This window comes from Schistocerca cancellata, chromosome 6 (assembly GCF_023864275.1).
Source record: "Schistocerca cancellata isolate TAMUIC-IGC-003103 chromosome 6, iqSchCanc2.1, whole genome shotgun sequence".
NCBI lineage: Eukaryota > Metazoa > Arthropoda > Insecta > Orthoptera > Acrididae > Schistocerca > Schistocerca cancellata.
Genome location: NC_064631.1, coordinates 54,708,821 through 54,721,121, shown reverse-complemented (window position 1 = coordinate 54,721,121; position 12,301 = coordinate 54,708,821). Strand labels below are relative to the sequence as shown.

The following is a 12,301-nucleotide window of genomic DNA, read 5'->3' as shown; positions in this document are numbered from 1 at the left end:
GCTATAAAAGAGCCTATGTACATTTCAGTTTCTTACAACCCGTTACTATCAGAACCCTTTTACTTCACCATTTTTGTCATGTTCACATCAACATTTCAACAGTTATTATAACTAATACTATTATTATTACCTTTATAGTTGTTTCCCAATCACTATTATTTCTACTCTCTTTACCTCTCCCACTACCAGTGGAATTACAGTAGCTGTTTCGGCATTGTTTGTATCTAAACGTGGCCTCATCCCTATTAGGCAGTTGTTTCACATACCACTATCTTCATAATTATCTATAATAGTACAATAATATAAAAAAGGTTTTGCTACTCACTCGAAGTCTGTTGGTTAGGATAGTTGAAACAGTTCACAGTCAATTGTATTAAGATTTATACTCGAGTCGCTGCAATTTTTACTGTTCCATTTCAATTGGTCCCTTGCACCGTATCACCTGCCACATATGAGTAACCATACAGGATATTGCAGTAATCAACAACTTTGACTTAACTTGACTGTCTGATTGCTTTCTTTTTTTCAGAGTGCCTATTGCCGGAGGATGAAAGGATTCCATTTGATAAATGCGAACAAAATAACTGATTTCGTACTGAAAATTTTGAAGACAGCTTTCTCAGAAAAGTTGCAGAAGAGGGTAAGAAAAAATTACTCACTCGAGTTTTGATTTTGTTATTCACTGCTCTTATTCCTATAAATGAGGGAAAATCATATAACAGACAATATTTCTGTAGAATTGAACGCAATTGAGACCAAGGTTGACTGCGTATTATGAAACAAGTGCTTCATGAAATTACCATGCGCAATCCGGCAGTGCTTCAGCTCTTTTTATTCCTTCTCTACATAGCAATTAATCGCATGTCTAATGCTAGGAGGGCAGTTGGTGCTGCTACAGTGAGAGAAGGCAGTCACGATATCCAGTGTGGTGTCCTGGGGCCGTTTACTAGACGATCTTGAGGTAAAGGTAGGCGGAAGTGGCCAAATGATTAAATGCTCGTCCTCCCGTTGTCAACTGCATGTGGCATCATATCTAATTGATAGGCTCGGTATCCAAAACTTGAAACTATGCACTTTCTTGGGCTCCAGTACGCGCCAGTAATACATCTTTGTTACGCAATTAAAACATAATTTTTCACGCCACGACTCGAAATCTCACAAAATATCTCACTGACTACATCCATAATGTGATGTCAACGTGTTCTGTGCACAAAATACTTAATAATGATTTTATGTATAAGACATGAAAAGCTTTATTCGTGTAGATCATCTCTTGTCGCAGGAGGAGCGTTTTTAGTGCACATAGCAGTGTAGTATACTGGGAATGCCATGAGACTTTCAGTCGTGTAGTCCAAGTACAATGTCGACTGTTGCAAAGGGTAAGACACCTGGGGGTGAAAGAGATACAATACTCATTTACTACACTGCCCAAGTCACATAAACTCGGGTTCGAGGTTTAGATATTTTACGACCGCGTGCCTAAACCCAACGTACATGGTTTCCCACAGTTGCCTCCCCACTGTCAGCTGGAAGTGTAATCCTGTAATGTGTGTGATTTAACAGTTTGGGGAGACACACAACGAGATACAAGTTTGACAAGATCCAAATATACTCTGGTAACTAAATACACTCCTGGAAATTGAAATAAGAACACCGTGAATTCATTGTCCCAGGAAGGGGAAACTTTATTGACACATTCCTGGGGTCAGATACTTCACATGATCACACTGACAGAACCACAGGCACATAGACACAGGCAACAGAGCATGCACAATGTCGGCACTAGTACAGTGTATATCCACCTTTCGCAGCAATGCAGGCTGCTATTCTCCCATGGAGACGATCGTAGAGATGCTGGATGTAGTCCTGTGGAACGGCTTGCCATGCCATTTCCACCTGGCGCCTCAGTTGGACCAGCGTTCGTGCTGGACGTGCAGACCGCGTGAGACGACGCTTCATCCAGTCCCAAACATGCTCAATGGGGGACAGATCCGGAGATCTTGCTGGCCAGGGTAGTTGACTTACACCTTCTAGAGCACGTTGGGTGGCACGGGATACATGCGGACGTGCATTGTCCTGTTGGAACAGCAAGTTCCCTTGCCGGTCTAGGAATGGTAGAACGATGGGTTCGATGACGGTTTGGATGTACCGTGCACTATTCACTGTCCCCTCGACGAACACCAGTGGTGTACGGCCAGTGTAGGAGATCGCTCCCCACACCATGATGCCGGGTGTTGGCCCTGTGTGCCTCGGTCGTATGCAGTCCTGATTGTGGCGCTCACCTGCACGGCGCCAAACACGCATACGACCATCATTGGCACCAAGGCAGAAGTGACTCTCATCGCTGAAGACGACACGTCTCCATTCGTCCCTCCATTCACGCCTGTCGCGACACCACTGGAGGCGGGCTGCACGATGTTGGGGCGTGAGCGGAAGACAGCCTAACGGTGTGCGGGACCGTAGCCCAGCTTCATGGAGACGGTTGTGAATGGTCCTCGCCGATACCCCAGGAGCAACAGTGTCCCTAATTTGCTGGGAAGTGGCGGTGCGGTCCCCTACGGCACTGCGTAGGATCCTACGGTCTTGGCGTGCATCCGTGCGTCGCTGCGGTCCGGTCCCAGGTCGACGGGCATGTGCACCTTCCGCCGACCACTGGCGACAACATCGATGTACTGTGGAGACCTCATGCCCCACGTGTTGAGCAATTCGGCGGTACGTCCACCCGGCCTCCCGCATGCCCACTATACGCCCTCGCTCAAAGTCCGTCAACTGCACATACGGTTCACGTCCACGCTGTCGCGGCATGCTACCAGTGTTAAAGACTGCGATGGAGCTCCGTATGCCACGGCAAACTGGCTGACACTGACGGCGGCGGTGCACAAATGCTGCGCAGCTAGCGCCATTCGACGGCCAACACCGCGGTTCCTGGTGTGTCCGCTGTGCCGTGCGTGTGATCATTGCTTGTACAGCCCTCTCGCAGTGTCCGGAGCAAGTATGGTGGGTCTGACACACCGGTGTCAATGTGTTCTTTTTTCCATTTCCAGGAGTGTATTTTAAATTCTGGAGTGCATTGTTCACAACTAATATACCGATAATCGCTATAATTATGCATTGGTAGTTCAGACATGTTCTCCGCTGGAACGTAGCGAAGTCCACCGTTGAAATATGAATCACTCGGTACAAATCCCTGGAGCACAACACATAAAGTCCAGGCATTAGTCAGTTCTTGTGGAGTACTTAGTTTATCTCTCGAGAGTACATGCAGCCGGTTGCGACACGGTTGTTCGATGATTTATCTGGAAGATATACGGTCGAAAAGTAACTACACTCATGATATTATACGTTTCTCTATCATTTTTTATGTTTACGTTGCTTGTCCCGTAGCCGACTCGATGCGGTTGATTGTTGTTCTGTCGACACGACACACGATTTCGAAATTTGTCATTGTCAAATAGATCACCTCCAGCGAACTGTCAACACTGATATGAAATACAGAAGTTTCGCGGTATGAATATTAATTACGGAAACTGCGTTCTGCACTCACGGCGCCGATACTGCACCATACATGCACCACGGAAGCTAATCCACGACTCCTTTACAACCACGCTCTGCGTTCACCAAAGAGGCAAGTATCGACAGCTGCATGGGGGATGGGCAACTGCCTAATAAGCAGTAGATTCCGGGATCGTGATAACGGTCCAGACAGATTTTCACTCATTACAGCTGATGCTACACAAAATCTGCAGCTGATATCAATAACCCTTTCGCGTTCCTCCCCACTCCCACCCCCACCCCCCTCAGACCCCCGGTCAACCTTCAATTAACACAATTTAGTAAATGTTCCTGCTATATAATAAACTTTGTGAATCCCCACAAGGTTGCAAATGCCTCTCTCCTTGTGGTTTATTTACATCCCCACTTAGTTCTAGTCATGCTCACAAATGGAATAGTTTGTGTATCGTCGGGATTTAACACCTCCACTTGGTCCAGATGTGCACCCAATCCAAAATCCGAATTGTCTCAGGCCAAATAAAACTCCTTATTCAAGTCTTGAAGTGAAAGTAACTGCATATTGCACAGTTGTTTTTTAATCTCTTCTAAGGCGCATTGGAGTTCGTCAGGCCATTGCCACAGAATCTGTTTAGTAAGATGCAGATGTAAACACTCTTATCGCTTGGTGTTGGCGGCGCGCCAGCGGCGACGCGCACAGCTAGTTCTGCTAGTGTGCGCGTCCGGGATAACGTTCCGCTGCCCACTGCGAAAACTCTAAGGTCAATGTCCTCGCACAGTATATAGGCGAGCGCGCTCTCGCGCTACGCTTATTCTGTGTCTTGCTGCTGCACAGGCAGCTGCATTGAACGCCTCCAACATGCCCTACAGGAGGTATCGTCGCAGCCGCACAACAGTCTACAAAACCATAGAAAACATTGAACTTACAACAACATCAGGAGACAAGAAAAATCGCATTCCAGTGAAGAGTGTTGCAGCCCACGCTCTAGTCGATGGACCTTGTGTATTTCTTGGATGTTCTCTTAATTTTAGCTTGGATATAAACGACACTTTCTCACATGGAAATGGATGGTTCACCGTTGCCATAGTAAGAGGTGGTAGCGGAGTTCCTAGTGTACCTGGTCTTGAAAGTTTTAATGATAGAGATGTAATTGCCTACCGTACCTATCATATGTTTGAAATTGGTAGTAAATATTTTGGTAAATCAGCTTATGACTCAACATCTCCTCTTGTCTTGTATACTCGTAGCAAAAGAAAAATTAATCAAAATGACCATTGATGAACTCCCTATACTACCCACATCGCCTGAGAATTCCTCTAAGCTGTGTTTTGAAAGTGATGTGCTGGAAGATCCTTAACTACTTGTAATTTTTTCTCATCAGGTTTGTATCGTTGTTCATTAATTACATGTGCAAGAATCTTAATTTCATCCATTCCAAACCAGACTTCTCTAAATTTGCCATTTCAAATGCCTATTCAAAAGTGATGAGTACCTCTTCTTTTTTCTTAACATGTTCTGGGTCAGAATAAAAATATCACCTACACACATTGTCACTTTTTTAATTAATTTTTTACCAAGGACTGTGTCCAATGATCTTATGAAGCTAAGGTAGAAACATTCTGGCGAAACCGTAGTACACAGTACTGGTAGTTCCTTACTCCATACAAGGATGCTGTGTACTGCATGGAATTCTTGTGCAAAGAGATCTGCCAATACCCCGACCTCCGGTCAATACTAGAATGAGATTTTCATTCTGCAGCTGAGTCTCCACTAATATGAAACTTCCTGGCAGATTAAAACTGTGTGCCAGAGCGAGACTCGAGCTCGGGACCTTTACCTTTTGCGGGCAAGTGTTCGACCCTCTGAGCTACCCATGCACGACTCACGCTCTGTCCTCACAGCTTTACTTCTGCCAGTATCTCGTCTCCTACCTTCCAAACTTCACAGGAGCTCTCCTGCGAACCTTGCAGAACTAGCACTCCTGGTAGAAAGGATATTGCGGAGACATGGTTTAGTCACAGCCTGGGGGACATTTTCAGAATGAGATTTTGACTGTGCAGCGGAGTGTGCAATGATATGAAACTTCCTGATTTAAATTAATTTCTAACCTGCTGCCCACCTTCTGTTTAACACTACCAACAAGCGATTGCTTCTTGTTTTCCTCATTGCACACCTGTTCTAAATGGTGTGCCTAAGCATCATGGTTTGGTACAATGGCCTGCACCTTATGTTTACACTCCTACATTTCCCTAGTCTGCCTCACAAAGTGCTCATCATAGACCGCAACTTTTTTGCTGAGTCCCTTTTGTACTTCATCGATATCAGATTCGACTGTCTCAAAACGTTTCGTATTTTCTACGACCTGCCGATCTAACTGAGCTGTGAGTGCGTCTGTCTCCTGTTTACGTTCGTCACCCATCTTATTTATAACTTTGTCAGTTTGATCAATCTTTGCAGTAAGTTCCTTGGTACTCTGATCTATTTTACAAGTGCTTTCTTCATATCCCAACATAATTTCCATTAATGTCGTTAACATGTCAGACTCAGACCTTCAGTCTTCTCGTCTGAATGTATCCAGGAAACGTGACCATTCATCACCTCGACTTTGCATGCCTATTGACAAACTACAGTCCCTGAACAATGCAGCATTTGTGATCTCGTTATCTGACATCATGAAACAATATATTTCACGCAAGAAGCGAAAAAAATATAACTGAATCACAATAACTGGCTTTTACAGTACATGAAACATAACAATAAATCCAACTGCAATACTTTAATAGTTTCAGCTTCGTATTCAGTGCTCAGAAGTAAATCAGACATACAGAACAATGAAATAATATAGGAATGAAAATATATTTATACGGCGATTCAGTTCTGATTTAGCACTGCATTACCAAATCATCATGTGCTAAAGCGAAAACACTGGACAACGACATTTATCTTACTGATACAAAGTTGAAATACAAATATTATTAGTTGCCGTAAGTACCTTCACTAGTAACCGTCTGCGTGTGCTGAAATTATCTGATCAAACTTTCCGGGATGTGAGGTCGTGGTCCAAGAACTTTTCTACTCCTTACGTTTCGTCGAGGACTGCGCTGGACTTCCTCAGAGGCGTTGCTCCGCTGAGTCTTGCCGACCTGAGGAAGTCCAGCGCAGTCCTGGACGAAACGTAAGGAGCAGAAAAGTTCTTGGACCACGACCTCACATCCCGGAAATTGAAATAAGAACACCGTGAATTCATTGTCCCAGGAAGGGGAAACTTTATTGACACATTCCTGGGGTCAGATACATCACATGATCACACTGACAGAACCACAGGCACATAGGCAACAGAGCATGCACAATGTCGGCACTAGTACAGTGTATATCCACCTTTCGCAGCAATGCAGGCTGCTATTCTCCCATGGAGACGATCGTAGAGATGCTGGATGTAGTCCTGTGGAACGGCTTGCCATGCCATTTCCACCTGGCGCCTCAGTTGGACCAGCGTTCGTGCTGGACGTGCAGACCGCGTGAGACGACGCTTCATCCAGTCCCAAACATGCTCAATGGGGGACAGATCCGGAGATCTTGCTGGCCAGGGTAGTTGACTTACACCTTCTAGAGTACGTTGGGTGGCACGGGATACATGCGGACGTGCATTGTCCTGTTGGAACAGCAAGTTCCCTTGCCGGTCTAGAAATGGTAGAACGATGGGTTCGATGACGGTTTGGATGTACCGTGCACTATTCAGTGTCCCCTCGACGATCACCAGTGGTGTACGGCCAGTGTAGGAGATCGCTCCCCACACCATGATACCGGGTGTTGGCCCTGTGTGCCTCGGTCGTATGCAGTCCTGATTGTGGCGCTCACCTGCACGGCGCCAAACACGCATACGACCATCATTGGCACCAAGGCAGAAGCGACTCTCATCGCTGAAGACGACACGTCTCCATTCGTCCCTCCATTCACGCCTGTCGCGACACCACTGGAGGCGGGCTGCACGATGTTGGGGCGTGAGCGGAAGACGGCCTAACGGTGTGCGGGACCGTAGCCCAGCTTCATGGAGACGGTTGCGAATGGTCCTCGCCGATACCCCAGGAGCAACAGTGTCCCTAATTTGCTGGGAAGTGGCGGTGCGGTCCCCTACGGCACTGCGTAGGATCCTACGGTCTTGGCGTGCATCCGTGCGTCGCTGCGGTCCGGTCCCAGGTCGACGGGCACGTGCACCTTCCGCCGACCACTGGCGACAACATCGATGTACTGTGGAGACTTCACGCCCCACGTGTTGAGCAATTCGGCAGTACATCCACCCGGCCTCCTGCATGCCCACTATACGCCCTCGCTCAAAGTCCGTCAACTGCACATACGGTTCACGTCCACGCTGTCGCGGCATGCTACCAGTGTTAAAGACTGCGATGGAGCTCCGTATGCCACGGCAAACTGGCTGACACTGACGGCGGCGGTGCACAAATGCTGCGCAGCTAGCGCCATTCGACGGCCAACACCGCGGTTCCTGGTGTGTCCGCTGTGCCGTGCGTGTGATCATTGCTTGTACAGCCCTCTCGCAGTGTCCGGAGCAAGTATGGTGGGTCTGACACACCGGTGTCAATGTGTTCTTTTTTCCATTTCCAGGAGTGTATATCAACAGCCATGTCACCCGGTCGTGAAAGCCTTCATTCTACTATCTGATCAAAGTTCTTTTTACCAGTCATTCCGGTGTTTAATTGCATGAGAAATCGATGCCCTGCATCAAAATCTACGTTAGACAACTGCCTGCTCAGCGTCGAGCGCTGTGTCCATTACGTCGCGCCCCTACATCGCCGTGAGCTTATTTTAAGTCAATCACTATTGTTAAATTACGCGGTATGTATGACTTTACACAACATTCAGAGATATTTTCGCTGTTTATGTCTAAGTCATTCACAATTTTTAAATTAAAAATGAAATCGGCCTATATTCACCAATGATTACGAGTTCTAAGACGCATGTTGACGTGTAAGATGCCTGGAGATAAAACAAGTAAATCGCTCGCGTTGTACGCTCCCCCGTCACATAAACACAGGCACAAGGGTTAGATATTTTACGACCGCTTGCCTAAAACCCACATCATTTGTTTTCCTGTGGCTGTCTTCTAGCTTCTCCCACATCAGATACAAGCATAGCCCGGTAAGGTTTGTCATTTCACACGTTTCAGAGACGCACAGTAACATCCAAATTTATCTGACAAGATCCATAAAATATACATGAAATGTATTCACGGTTTCGAATATGCATAACCATCAGCTTTACAATGGAATGACGACAATGAAAACTTCTGTTGGGCCGCGACTCGAATCCGAATTTACCACTTACCGCAAGCGGTCGCCTCGCCGTTAGGCTATCTGAGCTGTCCAGACCCAGCCTTCCACATGTCGTCAACTATGAGTCAGCAACCTGCAATCGTAGATGCACGATGTACACTACTGGCCATTAAAATAGCTACACCAAGAAGAAATGCAGATGATAAACGGGTATTCGTTGGACAAATATATTATACTAGGACTGACATGTGATTATATTTTCACGCAGTTTGGGTCCATAGATCCTGAGAAATCAGTACACAGAACAACCACCTCTGGCCGTAATAACGGCCTTGATACGCCTGGGCATTGAGTCAAACAGAGCTTGGATGGCGTGTACAGGTACAGATGCCCATGCAGCTTCAACACGATACCACAGTTCATCAAGAGTAGTGACTGTCGTATTGTGACGAGCCAGTTGCTCGGGCACCATTGACCAGACGTTTTCAGTTGGTGAGAGATCTGGAGAATGTGCTGGACAGGGCAGCAGTCGAACATTTTCTGTCTCCAGGACATGCAACATGCGGTCGTGCATTATCCTGCTGAAATGTAGGTTTTCGCAGGGATCGAATGAAGGTAGAGCCATGGGTCGTAACACATCTGAAATGTAATGTCCACTATTCAAAGTGTGGTCACTGCGTACAAGAGGTGACCGAGACGTGTAACCAACGGCGCCCCATACCATCACACCGAGTGATAAGCCAGTATGGCGATGATGAATATACGCTTCCAATGTGCGGTCACCGCGATGTCACCAAACACGGATGCGACGATCATCATGCTGTAAACAGAACCTGGATTCATCCGAAAAAAATGACGTTTTGCCATTCGTGCACCCAGGATCGTCGTTGAGTATACTATCGCAGGCGCTCCTGTCTGTGATGCAGCGTCAAGGGTAACTGCAGCCATGGTCTCCGAGCTGATAGTCCATGCTGCTGCAAACGTCGTCGAGCTGTTCATGCAGATGGTTGTTGTCTTGCAAACGTCCCCATTTGTTGACTCAGGGATCGAGACGTGGCTGCACGATCCGTTACAGCCATGTGGATAAGATGCCTGTCATCTCGACTGCTAGTGATACGAGGCCGTTAGGATCCAGCACGGTGTTCCGTATTACCCTCCTGAACACACCGATTCAATATTCTGCTAACAGTCATTGGATCTCGACCAACGCGAGCAGCAATGTCGCGATACTATAAGCCGTAATCGCGATAGGCTACAATCCGATCTTTATCAACGTCGGAAACGTGATTGTACGCATTTATCCTCCTTACACGAGGCATCTCAACAACGTTTCACCAGGAAACGCCGGTTAACTGCTGTTTGTGTATGAGAAATCGGCTGGAAACTTTCCTCATGTCAGCACGTTGTAGGTGTCGCCAGCTACGCCAACCTTGTGTAAATGCTCTGAATAGTTAATCATGTGCATACCACAGCATATTCCTGTCGGTTAAATTTCGTGTCTGTAGCACGTCATCTTCGTGGTGTAGCAATTTTAATGGCCTGTAGTGTATATTCCCTACCGCAGAGACATTTTCATTGAAAGCTGATTGCCCAGTGTCGGCGGATAAATACGATACTGCAGTGCCTGTGATATTCCAAATTACTGTGGAATGTGCCTTCTGACACGTATGTATTAATGTAGCCCAACACCACCTACAGAGAGGTCCAGTGCATCAGCGAGGTGCTTGACTGTTATCCGTCGATCATCTCGAATGAGAAATTCCGCACATTCCAGTACTGCAGGAGTCACTGCTATGTGCTGCCAACTGGCACGAGGGAGATCGTAGGTATGCGCGACCTTACTGCGATGATGAGAGAAGCCTCGCCCATCGACTCACCATGCTTTTGTTCACTGCCAGGTCTCTGTAGATTTTCTTCAAACACCTATGAGTATCTAATTTACTCTGGTTTTCCCCCAAAAGAGACTCAGTAACAGCTGTCCGGTTGGAATGCATCTTCATTGCAAACGCCATTTTGATGGCAACATATAGCGCCGCCACTTATCGGAAGATCATGAAACTATAGGATCTGAAGTATGAGTATTTTACTATGTCCCAGAATAAATTCCGCATTCTTCGGCCGAAATTGACGGAGAAAGAATATACGAGGGCAGTTCAATAAGTAATGCAACACTTTTTTTTTTAAACAGGGGTTGTTTTATTCAGCATTGAAATACACCAGGTTATTCCCCAATCTTTTAGCTACACAACACTATTTTTCAACGTAATCTCCATTCAATGCTACGGCGTTACGCCACCTTGAGATGAGGGCCTGTATGCCTGCACGGTACCATTCCACTGGTCGATGTCGGAGCCAACATCGTACTGCATCAATAACTTCTTCATCATCCGCGTAGTGCCTCCCACGGATTGCGTCCTTCATTGGGCCAAACATATGGAAATCCGACGGTGCGAGATCGGGGCTGTAGGGTGCATGAGGAAGAACAGTCCACTGAAGTTTTGTGAGCTCCTCTCGGGTGCGAAGACTTGTGTGAGGTCTTGCGTTGTCATGAAGAAGGAGAAGTTCGTTCAGATTTTTGTGCCTACGAACACGCTGAAGTCGTTTCTTCAATTTCTGAAGAGTAGCACAATACACTTCAGAGTTGATCGTTTGACCATGGGGAAGGACATCGAACAGAATAACCCCTTCAGCGTCCCAGAAGACTGTAACCATGACTTTACTGGCTGAGGGTATGGCTTTAAACTTTTTCTTGGTAGGGGAGTGGGTGTGGCGCCACTCCATTGATTGCCGTTTTGTTTCAGGTTCGAAGTGATGAACCCATGTTTCATCGCCTGTAACAATCTTTGACAAGAAATTGTCACCCTCAGCCACATGACGAGCAAGCAGTTGCGCACAGATGGTTCTCCTTTGCTCTTTATGGTGTTCGGTTAGACAACGAGGGACCCAGCGGGAACAAACCTATGAATATCCCAACTGGTGAACAATTGTGACAGCACTACCAACAGAGATGTCAAGTTGAGCACTGAGTTGTTTGATGGTGATCCGTCGATCATCTCGAACGAGTGTGTTCGCACACTCCGCCATTGCAGGAGTCACAGCTGTGCACGGCCGGCCCGCACGCGGGAGCTCAGACAGTCTTGCTTGACCTTGCGGCGATGATGACACAAGCTTTGCCCAACGACTCACCGTGCTTTTGTCCATTGCCAGATCACCGTAGACATTCTGCAAGCGCCTATGAATATCTGAGATGCCCTGGTTTTCCGCCAAAAGAAACTCGATCACTGCCCGTTGTTTGCAACGCACATCCGTTACAGGCGCCATTTTAACAGCTCCGTACAGCGCTGCCACCTGTCGGAAGTCAATGAAACTATACGAGACGAAGCGGGAATGTTTGAAAATATTCCACAATAAATTTCCGGTTTTTTCAACCAAAATTGGCCGAGAAAAAAAATGTGTTGCATTACTTATTGAACTGCCCTCGTATATTTCCTTGCTTATTGGA

General features: G+C 46.7%; 1 protein-coding gene across 1 annotated transcript in view; it reads left to right on the top strand.

Moving 5' to 3' along the window:
- Positions 1–12,301, top strand: part of LOC126191562 (retinol-binding protein pinta-like) — a 142,636-nt gene that overhangs the window by 96,175 nt on the left and 34,160 nt on the right. Inside the window, exon 5 of the mRNA XM_049932478.1 lies at positions 530–640. Within this exon, the coding sequence (XP_049788435.1) occupies positions 530–640 (111 nt within the window). The remainder of the gene's footprint in view (positions 1–529; positions 641–12,301) is intronic.